Source organism: Oncorhynchus masou, chromosome 32, assembly GCF_036934945.1.
Source record: "Oncorhynchus masou masou isolate Uvic2021 chromosome 32, UVic_Omas_1.1, whole genome shotgun sequence".
Taxonomy (NCBI): Eukaryota; Metazoa; Chordata; class Actinopteri; order Salmoniformes; family Salmonidae; genus Oncorhynchus; species Oncorhynchus masou.
This window is the reverse complement of record NC_088243.1, coordinates 19548382-19568431: the sequence shown is the minus strand read 5'-3', so window position 1 is coordinate 19568431 and position 20050 is coordinate 19548382. Positions and strand designations below refer to the sequence as shown.

General features: G+C 42.4%; 1 protein-coding gene across 4 annotated transcripts in view; it reads right to left on the bottom strand.

The window, feature by feature from the left end:
• ppp1r13ba (protein phosphatase 1, regulatory subunit 13Ba) overlaps positions 1–20050 on the bottom strand; it is a 45139-nt gene that overhangs the window by 9344 nt on the left and 15745 nt on the right. For 2 of the 4 annotated variants that reach the window (XM_064953454.1, XM_064953455.1), the window contains exons 4-8: positions 7534–7635; positions 4753–4927; positions 3974–4170; positions 3369–3509; positions 1823–2015 (exon numbers count right to left, since the gene is read on the bottom strand). In XM_064953454.1, coding sequence (XP_064809526.1) covers positions 1823–2015; positions 3369–3509; positions 3974–4170; positions 4753–4927; positions 7534–7635 — 808 coding nt within the window. Of the gene's footprint in view, positions 1–1822; positions 2016–3368; positions 3510–3973; positions 4171–4752; positions 4928–5977; positions 6221–7533; positions 7636–13059; positions 13648–20050 lie in introns of those variants that run through there. The other 2 variants (XM_064953456.1, XM_064953457.1) reach the window with 2 other exon arrangements.

Sequence of the window (20050 nt, the reverse complement as noted above, 5' to 3'; positions counted from 1 at the left end):
TACTGACAGTGGTATTCTGGGCACACAATGACAATTCATTCCAATATAAAGTACCAGTCAAAAGTTTGGACACACCTACTCATTCAAGGGGTTTTCTTAATTTTTATTAGAAGCACGCACAATGGACAAGAAGCAAGAGCAATGGACATTATACCGGTGGAAATCTGTCCTTTGGTCTGATGAGTCCAAATTTGAGATTTTTGGGTCCAACCGCAGTGTCTTTGTGAGATTTAGAGTAGGTGAACGGATGATCTCTGCATGTGTGGTTCCCACCATGAAGCATGGAGGAGGTGGTGTGATGGTGCATTGCTTGTGACACTGTCTGTGATTTATTTAGAATTCAAGGCACACTTAACCAGCATGTCTACCACATCCCATCTGATTTGCGCTTAGTGGGACTATCATTTGCTTTTTAACAGGACAATGACCCAACACACCTCCAGGCCGTGTAAGGGCTATTTGACCAAAAAGGAAGGGGAGTGATGGAGGGCTGCATCAGATGACCTGGCCTCCACAATCACCCGACCTCAACCCAATTGTGATGGTTTGGGATGAGTGAAGGAAAAGCAGCCAACAAGTGCTCAGCATATGTGGGAACTCCTTCAAGACTGTTGGAAAAGAATTCCAGGTGAAGCTGGTAGAGAGAATGCCACGAGTGTGTAAAGCTGTCATTAAGGAAAAGGGTGGCTACTTTGAAGAATCAATCATCTGAAATACATTTTAATTTGTTTAACACTTTTTGGTTACTACATGATGCCATATGCCATTATTTCACAGTTTGGATGTCTAATACTCTTGGAATGTGTAGGTGTGTCCATACTTTTGACTAGTACTGTAAATAAATATATTTTCGAGGTCCAAAAGAAATGGAACCTCACATAGGCCTACTGAAGATGAACACAATAGTTACATCATGATTTCAACCTGTACATATTTTATATAAGGAGGGATGACAAGGGCGTGGCATTAGTTTTAGGTAGCTGTTATCCTATGCTATGTTGTTGATATAGGAACCTGCAAGTAAGCATTTTGTTGGATGGTGTTTACCATGTGTATCGTGTACATACGACTAATAAAAAACTTGCAATGTTTATTTTATTATAGTATGTTACTGTTACTGAGGCCTTGTTACGAAGACCCCACTCAATGTGTATATTTAATGTTATAAATATATTTAATATGTATAAAATAAGGGAAGGCTGTGGTATTGGTTTTAGGTAAAAGTTGTAACTATGTTATACATGCAAATGCAGAACTATCTACATTTATGTTGTTGATATTGAGCCCTGTTACTTAGGCCCCTCTGCTTCTGCTGCCCTAGCCCCTGGCTCCAGACTGTGTCGGCACTGCAGGCCCCTGAGGGGGACCGGGGCACCTCTCTCATCTCCACGGGGTCCACTATGATGTCTAAATCTGAGACCTTCCATTGGACGAAGGGCTTCCTCACACCGCACCCTTCCTCCTCTGCTGAGCCCGAAACCACGCACAGCGTGGCACCACAAAATCAACAACACCGACAGAACAGACGATACGAATAAGGGCAGGAGAAGAAGAGGTCCACAGACAGACATGACAAAATAGAAAGGACAGGAAGTTAGAGAACGCTGAGCCAGATTTAAAAAAAAATGTTTTAAAAAAATCAGAAAAAAATCGAACTAATTTAGATCTGTAATTTCAGAGAAGTTACAAGCTATGCCAGAGCAATCTCAGGACTGTCCAGATCAGATAAACCAAGGTGTCCCAAATAAACAGATATAGTCTGACAGTAAGTTGTCTGAGACTGATAAAGTAGGTAAAGCTGCAGTGTGGCACAGGGACTGACCTGATTTGGAGCGACCATGGCTGATGGTGCCCGTCCCAGGGACAAACGGTGGTTTGACGGGGTCTGGGGGCAGAGCATAGCCCACCTCTTGTCTGCCTGGGACGGGCACCTGGATGTACGGACATACCGCGGCTACGCGGCCTGAGCTGCTGGGAGTGGGCTGGGGGGAGGGAGGACCGTTTATCCTGTTAAGCTGTGGAGTGGAGAGAGAGAGGGCAAAATACAATGTCAGCTATACTTCCACAGCCAAAGCCGCGGTGGTTCAAATCACAATGATTACAGAGAATTGTTAAGAGACAGAGAGCAAAGTCAACTACCTAAATACGTGTTAACAGTGCCTCGTGAAATTATCAGCATTTTGTTGCCTTAAATTTGGAAAATTAAAACGCTATTTTTTTAAGGCAGCAAAATGTGAAAACTTTGTGTACTTTCACTACACACTGCACAATATTTAGGCATGCTATGCTACTGTATACGCTGGCGGTCTGTGTGTATGAGTGAGTGGGAACACAAAGCGAATTGAATGCAGTCTATCACAGTGCCATCCTTTTTGTCACCAAAGCCCCATATACTACCCACCACTGCGACCTGTATGCTCTCGTTGGCTGGTCCTCGCTACATATTCGTCGCCAAACCCACTCCAGGTCGTCTATAAGTCTTTGCTAGGTAAAGCTTCACCTTATCTCAGCTCACTGGTCACCATAGCAACACCCACTCGTAGCACACACTCCAGCAGGTACAGTATATTTCACCGGTCATCCCCAAAGCCAACACCTCCTTTGGCCGCTTTTCCTTCCAGTTCTTTGCTGCCAATGACTGGAACAAATTGCAAAAATCACTGAAGTTGGAGACTTATCTCCCTCACTAACTTTAAGCGTCAGCTGTCAGAAAAGCTTACTGATCGCTGCAGCTGTACACGGCAAATCTGGAAATAGCCCATCCAACCAACCATCATCCCCATATTTGTTTTTGTGCTCTTTTGCACACCAGTATTTCTACTTGCACATCCTCATTTGCACATATATCACTCCACTATTGGCCTATTTATTGTCTTACCTCCTTACTTTTTTTTTTTTTTTACCTTTTATTTAACCAGGCAAGTCAGTTAAGAACACATTCTTATTTTCAATGACGGCCTGGGAACAGTGGGTTAACTGCCTGTTCAGGGTCAGAACGACAGATTTGTACCTTGTCAGCTCGGGGGTTTGAACTCACAACCTTCTGGTTACTAGTCCAACCCTCTAACCACTAGGCTACCCTGCCACCCCGACTTCATTTGCACACACTGTATACAGATTTTTCTATTGTGTTATTGACTGTATAAACATTGGTTTGTTTATCCCATGTGTAACTCTCTGTTGTTGTTTTTGCCACACTGCTTTGCTTTATCTTGGCCAGGTCGCAGTTGTAAATGAGAACTTTTTCTTAACTGGCCTACCTGGTTAAATAAAGTTGGTTAAATAAAGGTGAAAACAAAGATAGAAGCTTCCCAGAGATACTCAATCTGAGAGTTTCTTCCTGTGGGGTTGATCTCTTTTTGACGTGCCTCTGTTTTTTTCTTGTGCAGGCGCTCGCGAAGGTCCCCAATGCGCTTGTCCATCATAGTCACCTCCGTGTTGCGCTTATTCAGCAGCTCCTTGTTCTGCTGCAGCCTGCCACTATGCTCCGTGTTCAGCTTGTTACGCACCTGACCGAGACACAGAGGGAACATGGAACAGAATGGCTGTGAGTCACACCAGGAGGCAGATGGATGGGCAACGTGCGCCCTGTCCTGTCTCTGTTTAACCATGCCCTGGCAGGATGAGGAATGGAGAGACAAAGCTGCACATCTATTCTGTCAGCGTCGCAAATATCCTTCAGAATGAAAATGTCAGCCTGACTCATCTAATCTCCTCTCCTTCACATCTGCTCTGCAGCTGGATGACATCATCTGGAACTTCCTAACAAAATGTGAATCTGAAGTGCCATTTTATAGTGTCATTGCTTGTTGCATTACGTAAAAATAAATGTCACGTCAAGCTTTCTCTCTGATGACATGTACAGTCGTTCTGAGCAGACAGTGTATATTATACAATGTACTTTATGCAGTGTTACCCAAAACATACTTTTAGAACAGCCGAAACAAGCACGCATTTTCTTCAGGAAATATACCTGTAGTTCCTGGTAGAGTTTGCGTAGCTCCAGAGCGGCGGTGCCAGTGAGAGGTCCTCCTAGGGGCTGCAGGCCGTTAAGACGTCCCCTCCTCAGGTCCTCAAGCTGCTGGTTGAGTTGGTCCACCTTCACCACAGCTGACTGCAGCTCTGCCTGCTTCTCTTGGAACTGCCCACTCACATGCTGGATCTCAGCCGCTGCATGAGGAGAGGAGATGCAGTACACTGAGATACGGACTACCTGTGTGTTTGAGTGTGATGGGAGAAATCAAAACATAGGATGTTTCAAGTCTGATGGTGTATGAGAGAAGAGTGAATAGTGTATTGGAAAGTTGTGGACTGGATGGACAACTCCCCTTTCTCCTGAGTACCAGTATCAGAATGTGTCAGACAGGGTGCAGTATTGGACGTTATACAGGACAGGACTACACCCTGCTACAGTATGAACTTAGGGACTTTAAGGCACCCAGACACACCCAGTTCCAGACCACAACATGGGGAGGGTCAGATTCCAGGCTCACTGACAGAACTAGGGAAAGAGAGGACATCATGGACAGCTGAATGGGGCCTAGATTCCACTATGCTGGGGTTCTCCGTCAGAAGAGGCTGGTGAGAGGAGCTATAGGAGAACAGGCTCATTGTAACGGCTGGAATGGAATGAATGGAACGGTATCAAACTCCGTTCCATCTATTCCATTCCAGCCATACAATGAGCCTGTTCTCCTATAGCTCCTCCCACCAGGAGGAGTGTGTGTTTGCATCCTGCATCACATGGCTTACACAGGTTGCCATTGATGAGCTTGCTGTAGTCCACCTGGCCCCTCATGGCGCGGATCTTCTTTAGTTTGGCCTCCTGACTCTCCACTCGCTCCATCAACCTCTGTAGCTTCTCAGCCTCTGACACCGTCTGGCCCTGTCTGTGGTCCTGCTGCTGCAGGTACCTCAGACGCTGCTCCTAAAAGGAGAGGAAGGGAAAGGAGGGGAGGACAGAGAAAAAGGACAGGACGGAGAGAGAGGACAGAGAAAAAGGACAGGACGGAGAGAGAGGACAGAGAAAAAGGACAGGAGAGCAGAGGGTTGGGTTGGAGGAACAGAAGGGAACAATGAGTTACAGATGTGGGGAGGGAAAAGCATTCCTCCACTTCATTCAAGCACAGTGCATTGACGGATAGAATTACACAAACTGACACACACACACACACACAAACTGACACACACACCTCAGTTCGCACAGAAGAGAGTTGAAAGGAACAAAAGATGAAAAGGAATGAGAAGTTAAAGGAAAAATAAGGTAATAAAAAGGATTGAGAAAAGAGGGAGCAAGAGACACACATTAAATACTATCCTATTCAGCTAACAGTGGGCCTCAACACACCAGCTCGCAGAGAAGAGAGAATACACCCCAAAAAAGTATCTTATCACAATAGGAAAAGGGCTTTGCCAATACATGTTTTTTACAACACAAAAAATACCAGCCTTGCAAATAATACTCACATACATAGACAATCTAAATAAGCGGAAGTGAATCCATACATACCAAATACACACAAGTGGTGGAGTAAGAGAATGAAGGAAAAAGGAATCAGAATGTGAATGAGAGTGAATAAAAGGGATTGCAAGACTATGTGGTGCTGATAAGCATTTTCAGTTCTGCTCTAGAATGAGCAAACACAGTACAGGCTCAGACAGAGAGAGTAGGACAGGGAGTGTTGACTAAACACAATATACTGTTAATAGAAGAAGAGAGGTAACCCCTCAATACAAACCCAGAGCTAATCACGCACATGAATACACACCGCTAATACACTGAACAAATATGACTCACTTAAATGCTGTGTAGCTTATACAGTCAATCTACACTGAGCCTCTAGGAGTCTACTTCATCACCATTATTACCCTAATCATTACAATCATCCACAGAGTAAGGCATCATGGCATCTCAAAGAACAGAAAACATTGGAACATTTTCAGTGTACTTTCAGCCCCATCATAAAATCATATTTACCTTCAGAATGAGAAATATCAGTCAAAACCTAACCCACAACTGGATCCAAACTCCTTATAAAGGAAATGTGATGATCAATGAAACACAAAAGAATACGTGACAAGATATCCCCTTGATGTCATGAGACACGTAAATGCTTTCCTGGTGCTAAATTAGCGTTTCCAGTATGTTCTGACTTGGATATTCCTGGGAAGTGACCAGTGCGCTGGGTGTGGTAAAATATTGTTCAACCCTCTAGGTTCCTCTCCGTCTTCTCCCCTTTTCGAGACAACACACTTCCTTCTCAGCTGCTGGCTGCTCACTGCTGACCTAATTTCCTGCCGGACATCTAGTCCCTTCCTATTGTTGTCCCTGGCAACGCACGCTGCCAACTCCCACAATGACCGCACTAACCTTAGTAACCATGACCTTGTACCTAGATCATGACTGAACCCATCCTCACATACAAGCTGATCTAGGAACTGCTTGTTGTGTTTAAATGACCACAGAGACCACAACAAGCTGACCACAGCACATGTGACCAGATCAACCACAGACCGTGTGAACTATATCCCATTCCATCAACCAATCAAAGAGCAAGCAGAAGCAGATACATAGTGGCCAGTAAAACCTCAGAAGGAGGAAACCTAGAGGAACCAGGTTCATCCACTCTTCCCCCTGTCTGAGACCCAGTAAATCATCTCCCCAGTCCTCCCCATTCTGGACGGTTACCTATAGAGGGAATAGAGTGCCATGTCAAATGGATCCCTGGTAACATATAGGAGCCAGCTATATGGTCCAGCCCAGACAGTGGAAGCTGAGGATCCATCTATAGATCTATAACATATAGACCTGCTCTCTGACCCGGTGCCTGTCCCCCAGCCCACTGGAAGCTGAGGATCTATATATTACACAACTATATAACTATTGGGCGGCAGGAAGCCTAGTGGTTAGAGCGTTGGGCCAGTAACCGAAAGGTTGCAAGATCGAAATCCCCAAGCTGACAAGGTAAAGATCTGTCGTTCTGACCCCTGAACAAGGCAGTTAACCCACTGTTCCTAGGCCGTCATTGTAAGTAACAATTTGTTCTTAACTGACTAGCCTAGTTAAATACAAAAATATATAGATGAGCCTTCTGACCCACATGTTGACTGGCTGGAGCCCACAGAGAGAGAGGCTGAAACCTGAGCCAATCCAGAAAAACTGTCTGTGACCAATCAGAATGATTTACACTCTGGACACTCAAAGGCACCGATCCCATAACGCAACGGGGCCACGTTCAGTAGGCACCAATTGGATGAAAATGGGACTGAAATAAAAAAGGGACTACCCCGGACTTGTCCAATGAGAAAAGCTTTGAAACATTTTGCTACGGTGTGGTCTAATTGACAACACAGCCACTCAACTCAGAGGGTAAAAACTTTGAGCTTGGCCAGAAATCTAAGAGGTGTAGACACCCATGGGTTTTCTGAATGCGAGGTCAATATGGTTTGCAGTATTGCGGTTGGAAAGGAGGTTTATCACAGAGAAGTCAATAATGATGTTAATGGTTTATATTATTGTCTGTGTTCTAGTACCTTGGCAACCAGCATCTGCTGTTGGGTCTCGATCTGTTGCTGTTGCCGTGTGGCCATCTCCTGCAGCTCTGACAGAGTCAGCTCCACGCAAGGGTTCCCCACCTACACACACGAGACAAACAGAGAGATGGCCCACATTTTGAGCGTGTTACAGAGTTACAGAGAGTGTAGGCAGAAGGAGATCTAAATAACAACATTCAACAAAGAGAACATACCTGTCTTATGGAAGACAAGTCTCTATAACATCAAAAAAGCAAAAGCAGAACTGTCCTCTTTGATGTAAAGTTAGAGGACTCATACAGTAGTTTTGTGACAAAAAAATGAATATCAAACAGAATATCATATACATTTTAATATAAAACAGTATGCTCATGACATTTAAAGGTTTTCTGCTGACCCATGATGCTGAGTGCAGGGTGTGTGCACACAAAGCTATCAAAAACAATAAGGCGATTCCACGCCAGGACAGGGAAAAAATGATTTGTTCTGGCAATTTTCACATAAAATATTCATTGGGAGGAAGGATGTTTGACATGCTTTTTCCATTTGTATCACAAACAATTTAGGAGAAAATTACAATGAAAGTGGCCATACTGTATCTACTGTATACATGTCTCCTGTGATCTGTACATGATACAGACATCATCTTGGTGTCATTATACTCCTTATAGTGTGCTCTAACATATGGAGTATGTCTAGATTCTGAATTGTTTAAATAATCAAATCACATTTATTCAACATTACAAATATTAATAAGAATATCTCAAAAGTACCCTTTTTGATTAAGCTGATTTTTAGACATATTGTTTGGAACAATATATTTTTAATTACATTATCCATTTCATACATAGCAATTTATGTTATTTGGTCCAGCAGTGATTACATTTGCACCCCCAAGTTTTCAGAGCTAAAAAAAAAAAAAATAATAATTATTTTAAAAACACCAACAAATTAGCTCCAAGTGACTTTATTTTTTGGAAATCTGTTACAAAGTATTGCCACACATAATAGAGCGATATAACATTAAGAACACCTGCTCTTTCCATGACATAGACTTTAAGCCTTGAGACAATTGAGACATGGATTGTGTATGTTTGACATTCAGGGCATGAATGGGAATGACAAAAGATTTAACTGCCTTTGAATGGGATATGGTAGTAGTAGGTGCCAGGCGCACCGGTTTGTGTCAAGAACTGCAACACTGATGGGTTTTTCATGCTCAACAGTTTCCCATGTGTATCAAGAATGGTCCACCACTCAAAGGAGATTCAGCCAACCTGTGGGAAGCATTAGAGTCAGCATGGGCCAGCATCCCTGTGGAACTCATGACACATTGTAATGCCCAGACGAATTAAGGCTATTCTGAGGGCAAAAGAGGGTGCAACTCAATATTAGGAAAATGTTGATTTACGAGCCTAATGTTTATACACTCAGTGTATGTGATCGTATACAAATGTAAGGAAGGTTTGAAATGATTATGCTTTAGTCAAATATTATACCTGTTTGAGCTTCTTGCGGTCACATCGGCCCATGGCTGAATCTAGTTGCTGATCACGGTTGTTAGGTCATTGTTACGTTCCCCAGTTTATGTGTTGTAGTTTGTGTATTTGCATGTGTTTATTTCAGGAAATGGCTTCCTGAAATCCCTCAAGCAGTTGATTGGTCGACTCCATGGCTAATTGGAGAGCTGACCCCGCCCCCTCGTCAAGACGCAGCTGTCTCCAATTACCCATTCATTCTGAAGTTATATAAATGCCAGTGTTCTGTTCAGGAGAGAGAGAGATTTTCTGGGAGGTCATTAGAGAGATTTTGCTAGAGATTTGCAGGGAGGTCATTGCAGGGAGGTCATTGCAGGGAGGTCATTGCAGGGAGGTCATTGCAGGGAGGTCATTGCAGGGAGGTCATTGCAGGGAGGTCATTGCAGGGAGGTCATTGCAGGGAGGTCATTGCAGGGAGGTCATTGCAGGGAGGTCATTGCAGGGAGGTCATTGCAGAGAATTTTGCTGGAGGTAGATTTTGCTAGAGGTAGATTTTGCTAGAGGTAGATTTTGCTAGAGGTAGATTTTGCTAGAGGTAGATTTTGCTAGAGGTAGATTTTGCTAGAGGTAGATTTTGCTAGAGGTAGATTTTGCTGGAGGTAGATTTTGCTGGAGGTAGATTTTGCTGGAGGTAGATTTGCTAGAGTTTTGCTGGGAGGTCATTGCAGATATTTTGCTAGAGATTTTGCTAGAGATTTTTACTGGGAGTTCATTGCTGAGAGTTTGTTTAGTGAGTTTGTTGTTCAGATAGAGCTTATTTGACATCCTTTGTTTCTTAGTTTGTTTGTGAAAATTGTTTAATATTCTGTTTCATTTGTTCCCAGGGGGGAAGGCACCTAGGGAGTGCTTAGGCAAGAGGCCTAAGCACGCATACATATACCCGTAGCATATTTGCTGTCTAGGCACACTAGGTAAGACCTGGGCGGACCACCCCCTGTATTTTGGTTAGGGCACCAGGTGGTGCTAAATTAGGTAAGTAGTGGGTAGGCAGGTAAGATAAGAGGGATGGGGGGGGGGCTTTGAGATGTACTTTCTTTGCTTTGGTTCCGTCCAGCCCCTTTTCCCCATATTACCGTGTAAAGGAATAAAGTCCTGGTAAACGGTACCACATTCTGCCTGTTGTCATCCTTACTCGCACCTACAGTCCATACTTTTTTCACTTTACGGAGAGTTTAGTTGTAGCAGGGTGTCGCGTTCCCTCTTCATAGAGGCGTGCATAACAGTCATTAACCAATCACAGCCCTCATTTAGGATTGCACATTCAGCAAATTGCAAGCTGAGGGAGTTCCCTTTTAATTCATTTTCCCATTCACTGTGTTGGTGGTCCTCTTAAATTGCTCATAATTAGCAGAGAACACTCTGTAAATGTGATGAACTTGTAGAGTATATTGTTCCAAACAATAGGTCTTAAAGCTGAGATTCATGAAAGGTGAAACAGCACCACAGGTCACCCCAGGTGCATTTGTTATTGTTTTTTGAAAAGTAGGAGATGAGCATCCAGCAACGTAATAAAAAAATATTGCAGTACTCTGCTGTTCTATCGCACGTGCAATGACGTCCGAAGTAAAAACATCTTTGGTGAAATTACAACAACAAACAGATGTGGCAGTTTGACCACATCGGGTTTCAACTTTAAAATTAACAAAAAGAGTACTTTTTAGATTTACAGTACCAGTCAAAAGTTTGGACAAACCTACTCATTTAAGGATTTTTCTTTATTTTTACATTGTAGAATAATAGTGAAGACTACCACAGCATTCTGCATTGATACGCCATCCCATCTGGTTTGTGGGACTATCATTTGTTTTTCAACAGGACAATGATCCAAAACACACCTCCAGGCCGTGTAAGGGCTATTTGACCAAGAAGGAGAGTGATGGAGGGCTGCATCAGATGACCTGGTCTCCACAATCACCCGACCTCAACCCAATTGAGATGGTTTGGGATGAGTTGGACCACAGAGTTAAGGAAAAGCAGCCAACAAGTGCTCAGCATATGTGGGAACTCCTTCAAGACTGTTGGAAAAGGCTTATAGGTGAAGCATGTTGAGAGAATGCCAAGAGTTTGCAAAGCTGTCATCAAGGCAAAGGCTGGCTACTTTGTAGAATCTCAAATATAAAACATATTTTGATTTGAACACTTTTTTTGGTTACTACATGATTCTATGTGTTATTTTAGTTTTGATGTCTTCACTATTATTCTACAATATAGAAAATAGTTTAAAATAATACAATTTTAAAAAACTTGAATGAGTAGGTGTGTCCAAACTTTTGATTGGTACTGTGTGTTGAATAAATATTTATTTTGTTTTATTTCAGAATTTAGACATAGTACATATTTGAGAGCACACTATAAGGAGCATAATGACACCAAGATGATGTCTATATCATGTACGGTTCACAGATCACAAGGTCTTACAGGAGGCATGTACATAACAAATATGTCATAGAAATGTTAAAATAATTTAAAACATCCTTCCCATCCTTTTTTTAACCTTTATTTAACTAGGCAAGTCAGTTAAGAACAAATTCTTATTTTCAATGACAGCCTAGGAACAGTGGGTTAACTGCCTTGTTCAGGGGCAGAACAACAGATTTTTACCTTGTCAGCTCGGGGTTCAATCTTGCAACCTTCTGATTACTAGTTCAAAGCTCTAACCACTAGGCTACCTGCCCCCCTCAATGAAGTTTCTATGTGAATATTGACAGAATAATCTGAGATACCAAAACAATTTTTGTGCTGTCTTGGCGTGGAATCGCCGAATAATGCTGTTTTTTTTAAAGAAAAAATTATAATAATTCTCAGCGCACGCAAGCATGCTCACATCACACGGTGCTCACACACCAACAATCTTCATTGGACCACTAGGAAATGTCTGTTTGCCTGAACAGGAAGCTTTTCGTCCTGCCATGTCCTGTGATTGTGTGTAGTCACTGATTAACAAACACAATACTCGGTGTGTATGTGTGTGTGTGTCTGTAAAAATGAGAGGTGCCTCTAAGTGGTCCATTCAGTCATGCATCAGTCAACGGAACTGTCAAGTGTTGCCTGTCACATCAAGAGTTCCTGGAATACATGACAATACAATTCAACAGTGGAACGTTGCATCCATCCCCAGAAGGATAGAATGAGTACTACAGAAACAAATTCTCCTCGTCAGTCAAATGTGGTTTGAAAAGACCTCAGAAAGCAGGCTTGGTTGCATTTTAACAGAGCTGTAGAGTAGCTTTAACTGACATAGCTGCAAACAGACGTCAGGCTTTGACGATGTCAGTACTGCTGTACTAAGCACTTGCTGTCAGTCTTTTAACATGTCTGTCAATGTCAGTTAAACAGCAGGAAAGCAGGAGTCTACTGCAAGGTAAGGGAAATGGTCAAAAAAAATGCTACAGTGCATTTCCATCACGTCAACCCATGACATAACTGCTGATATTATAAAACAAGTGTAGGATCAGAATGCTGCATCACCCCTCATTCCATATGAAGGACCATGCCACTGTACTGTACCTACAATGTTTCATCTATGGGAATAGACATAGCTGCCGACGATAGCACTAAGTTTAAAAACACATTACACATGAATGAGGAACCTAAGAATACATATGTAGGCTTTAATTAACAGAACATATCTTACACATTTCAATTGCACACAATAAATTAACAGCTATGCCAATATTTCAATGCAAAAATCAGTGCCACTTCTATACAACATTCATTAAATTATGCAATTATGACATTGCATGATCATGACAATCATGAAAAATGCTGATATTCAAACTATTCTCTTATTTGCTTTTTATTCAAGCCTTATGTTACATAACATATCATTTTCTACGCTCAGGATATATACAATGAAATGCTATACAAATCAATGTAACACCACATGGAAAGCCTTATAGGCAGAGACAACGATGTGACTGACCTGCAAGGAGAAACTTCACACCATGACAAAACATCAAAGCTATTTCATTTAAATAGGTTTTATTACCTGGTGGGCGTCCCATGTAATTCTGCAAGATCGCACCTTAATTTTGCTGCATTGTCCTTCAACTGTAAATTCCTGTACAGCCTCAACATGTTTCCACTCCATTTTTTCTAGCAAATAGTTCCTCTGCTAATCCAGAAAATGTAGCCGATTACGGCGCCACTGAATGACAGTGCACTGATTCCTATCAGAACTTTCGCACTTGTCGGATGCGTTGATTTACGAGTCTCTTCCTCTGGCTCGAGGAGCGCGGTTGGTTAGTCCCCTGCTGTCCCCGTTACAAGTGTTCGCACGCCGTTCTACAAATCAGTAAACAGAGTTGGCGAGAATCAACCGGATAGTTGTCACATCTATTTAGGCCTGTCCGATAACGGATCGTATTTGTCTTTCTCTGTATGTGCCAAATGTTTCTACAAATACCCCTATCTCAATATAAAAAAGTGTACGTAGGCTAAGAACATCTAAAACATGTAGCCGATCAAAAGCGCCCATTCTTCGTCGCTGACGTGACTTTGTGACAGCATACATTTTTCACCCCTGTGAGGGTTTTGTTCCAATTTTGACGTGCCAGCAGTTCTTTCCACTACTCCCTATCTCCGCTGCTGGAACCAGACTGCAGGACGAGTACCCCCCTCCCTCTTCCAAGCTCCTGCTGCCATAAAGTCCCTGCGCCACAGCTGTCTGGCAGACAGAATTCGGGACCCTCCGGATGCGCACAGGGATTTAGGGGAAACCTTGTATCATTCACAAGCTTTCATGCATCATATTCTAAAATTGCTGTGATCTCAGGAATAGGCACACTGATTACACTTCTAGCATGTAAATGTAATTCTCAATAAGGCATCAGAGTCAAGGCTTTATCATAGTCCAAAAAGCAATTTCTCCAACTGCCAGGAGATGCGCGTTCGGGCGTTGGGCGAGGGACCAAAATTGGAATAAACTATTCAAATACTCAGCGACATCCAGTTATGAATAACCAATCGACGCTCACTATAGTCTCCAGACCCGACTGGCTTGCCTGTTGATACCTAGCACTACCTAGGTTGCTTGAAGGCGAAGCAAACGTAACTTTTCGAATTTACACGTTTAAAGGATCTTGGCAGTATAGCAGTCAATGGAACCATTGACCAGACTAGCGCACATTGAACAAATCTGATCGAAGAAAGTGGATACTTGTCAAATCCATCATGATGTATGTATTGTAACAGGCCAACAATCTGGTTACCAAAGCGGGACAATATATATTTAAATACAGTTGAAGTCGGAAGTTTACATTCACTTAGGTTGGAGTTATTAAAACTCGTTTTTCAACCACTCCACAAATTTCTTGTTAATTAACAAACTATAGATTTGGCAAGTCGGTTAAGACATCTACTTTGTGCATGACACAAGTAATTTTTCCAACAATTGTTTACAGACAGATTATTTCAGTTATCAGAAGTTTACATACACTAAATTGACTGTGCCTTTAAACAGCTTGGAAAATTCCAGAAAATGATGCTTCTGATAGGCTAATTGACACAATTTGAGACAACTGGAGGTGTACCTGTGGATGTATTTCAAGGCCAAGCTTCAAACTCAGTGCCTTTTTGCTTGACATCATGGGAAAATCAAAACAAATCAGCCAAGACCTCAGAAAATAATTCTGAACCTCCACAAGTCTGGTTCACCCTTGGGAGCAATTTCAAAACACCTGAAGGTACCACATTCATCTGTACAAACAACAGTACGCAAGTATAAACACCATGGGACAACGCAGCCGCCATACTGCTCAGGAAGGAGACGCTTTCTGTCTCCTAGAGATGAACGAACTTTGGTGCGAAAAGTGCAAATCAATCCCAGAACAGCAGCAAAGGACCTTGTGAAGATGCTGGAGGAAACAGGAACAAAAGTATCTATATCCACAGTCAAACGGGTCCTATGTAGACATAACCTGAAAGGCCGCTCAGCAAGGAAGAAGCCACTGCTCCAAAACCGCGGAAAATATCGTACTTTTTGGAAAAATGTCCTCTGGCCTGTAAAACAAAAATAGAACTGTTTGGCCATAATGACTATCATTATGTTTGGAGGAAAAAGGGGGAGGTTTGCAAGCCGAAGAACACCATCCCAACCGTGAAGCACGGGGGCGGCATTATCATGTTGTGGGCGTGTTTTGCTGCAGGAGGGACTGGTGCACTTCACAAAATAAATGGCATCATGAAAAGGAAAATTATGTAGATATATTGAAGCAACATCTCAAGACATCAGTCAGGAAGTTAAAGCTTGGTCGCAAATGCGTCTTCCAAATGGACAATGACCCCAAGCATACTTCCAAAGTTGTGGCAAAATGGCTTATTAAGGACAACAAAGTCAAGGTATTGGAGTGGCCATCACAAAGCACGGACCTCAATCCTACAGAAAATTTGTGGGCAGAACTGAAAAAGCGTGTGCGAGCAAGGAGGCCTCCAAACCTGACTCAGTTACACCAGGTCTGTCAGGAGGAATGGGTCAAAATTCACCCAACTTATTGTGGGAAGCTTGTGGAAGGCTACCTGAAACGTTTGACCCAAGTTAAGCAATTTAAAGGCAATGCTACCAAATACTAATTGAGTGTATGTAAACTTCTTACCCACTGGGAATGTGATGAATGAAATAAAAGCTGAAATCATTCTCTCTACTATTATTCTAACATTTGACAATATTGAAATAAAGTGGTGATCCTAACTGACCTAAGAAAGGGAATTTTTACTAGGATTAAAATGTCAGGAATTGTGAAATACTGAGTTTAAATGTATTTGGCTAAGGTGTATGTAAACTTCCAACTTCAACTGTATACTTAAATAAGTCTTAATAAACATATTTGAAGTATATTTAAAATGTAAATTGGCATAATTTCAAAATACATTTAATGTAAATTTTACTTGTTTTTTTATTAGCATTTAAATATATTAAATACACTTAAAATGATCTAAATTTGTACTTAAGTATATTAGATAAAGTTTGAAAATATAGTTCGAAAACACCTAAAGCACATTTGATGTGCACTACCGTTCAAAAATTTGGGGTCACTTAGAAATGTCCTTGTTTTTGAAAGAAAAACACATTTTTGTCCATTAAAATAACATTAAATTGAACCGAAATACAGTGTAGACATTGTAGCTGGAAACTGCTGATTTTTCATGGAATATCTACAAAGGCCTACAGAGGCCCATTATCAGCAACAATCACTCCTGTGTTCCAATGGCAGGTCATGTTAGCTAATTGATCATTAGAAAACCCCTTTGCAATTATGTTAGCACAGCTGAAAGCTGTCGTGCTGATTAAAGAAGCAATACAACTGTCCTTTAGTCTAGTTGAGTGTATGGAGCATCAGCATTTGTGGGTTCTATTACAGGCTCCAAATGGCCAGAAAATAACTTTCTGCTGAAACTCAGCCTATTCCATGTGAGAAATTGCCAAGAAACTGAAGATCTCGAACAACGATGTGTACTACTCACTTCACAGAACAGCGCAACTGTCTCTAACCAGAATAGAAAGTGGAGTTGGAGGCCCCGGTGCACTGAGCAAGAAGACAAGTACATTAGAGTGTCTGGTTTAAAAAACAGACGCCTCACAAGTCCTCAACTGGCAGCTTCATTAAATAGTACCTGCAAAACACCAGTCTCAATGTTAACAGTGAAGAGGCGACTCCGGGATGCTGGCCTTCGAGGCAGAGTTCCTCTGTCCAGTGTGTGTTCTTTTGCCCATCTTAATATTTTATTTTTATTGGCTAGTCTGAGATATGGCTTTTTCTTTGCAACTCTGCCTAGAAGGACAGTATCCCGGAGTCACCTCTTAACTGTTGACGTTGAGAAGGGTGTTTTGCGGGTATTATTTAATGAAGCTGCCAGTTTAGGACTTGTGAGGCGATGTTTATCAAACTAGACACTCTAATGTACTTGTCCTCTTGCTCAGTCATGCACCGGGGATTTAAAAAAAAGTGTGTTTGTGTTTCAAGTATACTTTTAAAAATACACTTCTAAAAATTAACCACATCAGCTAATGTAATTAGCAATATACAGGTTACCTTGACTGACCAAGGAATCTTCTCAGCCAATGTTAACATGCTATTTCCAGTACATGGCAGTTGTTGCTGGAGCAGCAATATACAAGTAACACTTTTGAGAACTGTGCAGCATTGGGATTTCACAATTTAGTTGTTCACATGAAGGTAATAAATGAACATTTCAATCAAATGTGCAATCTGTAATATGTAATTAAAAAGTCAAGCATTATTCAGTTTGAAAATAAAACATTTGAATAAGTTAGATATCAGAAATAATATATTATAAATCAAAACTTTAGCAGCAGAAAAGGATGCTGGGTAATATGCAAATGTTGGTGTCAATGGTGGGTGAAGCTGGTGCATGGAAGTCAGGCACAGGAGAGCAGAGATTAATGGACAAGCACTTTACTTAGGCAATCATAATACAGAACGCAACTGCGTCACAACACAAATGCCCAAAGAACAAGTGAGGCAGCACAAAGTACAAAACCCAAGTACAAAGTACCGGCTGCCACAAAGCACGGGGTATAAAACCAAACCTGGAGCAAACCAGCCGGAAACGTGCAAAGTGGATCGGCAATGGCTAGAAGACCGGTGACGTCGACCGACGAACGCCCTCCGAACAAGGAGAGGAACCGACTTCGGTGGAAGTCGTGACAGTTGGTGTGTTTTTGAAAGTATACTTTAAATATACAGTATCACAAGAGTGAGTACACCCCTCACATTTTTGTAAATATTTGAGTATATCTTTTCATGTGACACTGAAGAAATGACACTTTGCTACAATGTAAAGTAGTGAGTGTACAACTTGTATAAGTGTAAATTTGCTGTCCCCTCAAAATAACTCAACATACAGCCATTAGCCATTAATGTTTAAACCGCTGGCAATAAAAGTGAGTACACCCCTAAGTGAAAATGTCCAAATTGGGCCCAAAGTGTCAATATTTTGTGTGGCCACCATAACTTCCAGCACTGCCTTAAGCCTCTTGGGCATGGAGTTCACCAGAGCTTCACAGGTTGCCACTGGAGTCCTCTTCTACTCCTCCTTGACAACACCACGGAGCTGGTGGATGTTAGAGACCTTGCACTCCTCCACCTTCCGTTTGAGGATGCCCCACAGATGCTCAATAGGGTTTAGGTCTGGAGACATGCTTGGCCAGTCCATCACCTTTACCCTAAGATTCTTTAGCAAGGCAATGGTCGTCTTGGAGATGTGTTTGGGGACGTTATCATGTTGGAATACTGCCCTGCGGCCCAGTAGCCGAAGATAGGGGTTCAGGCTCTGCTTCGGTATTTCACAGTACATGTTGGCATTCATGGTTCCCTCAATGAACTGTAGCTCCCCAGTGCCGGCAGCACTCATGCAGCCCCAGACCATGACACTTCCACCACCATGCTTGAATGTAGGCAAGACACACTTGTCTTTGTACTCCTCACCTGGTTGCCACCACACACATGCTTGACACCATCTGAACCAAATAAGTTTATCTTGGTCTCATCAGACCACAGGACATGGTTCCAGTAATCCATAACCTTAGTCTGCTTGTCTTCAGCAAACTGTTTGCGGGCTTTCTTGTGCATCATCTTTAGAAGAGGCTTCCTTCTGGGACGACAGCCAAGCAGACCAATTTGATGCAGTGTACGGCGTATGGTCTGAGCACTGACAGGCTGACCCCCCCCCCCCACCCCACCCCTTCAACCTCTGCAGCAATGCTGGCAGCACTCATACATCTATTTCCCAAAGGCAACCTCTGGATATGACGCCGAGCACGTGCACTTAACTTCTTTGGTCGACCATGGCGAGGCCTGTTCTGAGTGGAACCTGTCCAGTTAAACCGCTATATGGTCTTGGCCACCGTGCTGCAGCTCAAGTTTCAGGGTCTTGGCAATTTTCTTATAGCCCAGGCCATCCTTATGTAGAGCAACAATTATTTTTTTCAGATCCTCAGAGAGTTCTTTGCCATGAGGTGCCATGCTGAACTTCCAGTGACCAGTCAGTATGAGGGAGTGTGAGAACGATGACACCAAATTTAACACACCTGATCCCTATTCACACCTGAGACCTTGTAACACTAACAAGTCACATGACACCGGGGAGGGAAAATGGCTAATTGGGACATTTTCACTTAAGGGTGTACTCACTTTTGTTGCCAGCGGTTTAGATATGAATGGCTGTGTGTTGAGTTATTTTGAGGGGACAGCAAATTTACACTGTTATACAAGCTGTACACTCACTACTTTACATTATAGCAAAGTGTCATTTCTTCAGTGTTGTCACATGAAAAGATATACTCAAATATTTTCAAAAATATGAGGGGTGTACTAACTTTTGTGATATACTGTATTTTGTGGTGGGTCAGAAGATTACATACACTCAATTAGCATTTGGTAGCATTGCCTTTACATTGCTTTACTTGGGTCAAACGTTTCAAGGTAGCCTTCCACAAGCTTCCCACAATAAGTTGGGTGAATTTTGACCCATTCCTCCTGACAGAGCTGGTGTAACTGAGTCAGGTTTGGAGGCCTACTTGCTCGCACACGCTTTTTCAGTTGTGCCCACAAATTTTCTGTAGAATTGAGGTTAGGGCTTTGTGATGGCCACTCCAATACCTTGACTTTGTTGTCCTTAAGCCATTTTGCCACAACTTTGAAAGTCTGCTTGGGTTCATTGTCCATTTGGAAGACCCATTTACGACCAAGCTTTAACTTCCTGACTGATATCTTGAGATGTTGCTTCAATATATCTACATAATTTTCCTTTTCATGATGCCATCTATTTTGTGAAGTGCACCAGTCCCTCCTGCAGCAAAGCACGCCCACAACATGATAATGCCACCCCCGTGCTTCACGGTTGGGATGGTGTTCTTCGGCTTGCAAACCTCCCCCTTTTTCCTCCAAACATAATGATGGTCATTATGGCCAAACAGTTCTATTTTTGTTTCATCAGACCAGAGGACATTTCTCCAAAAA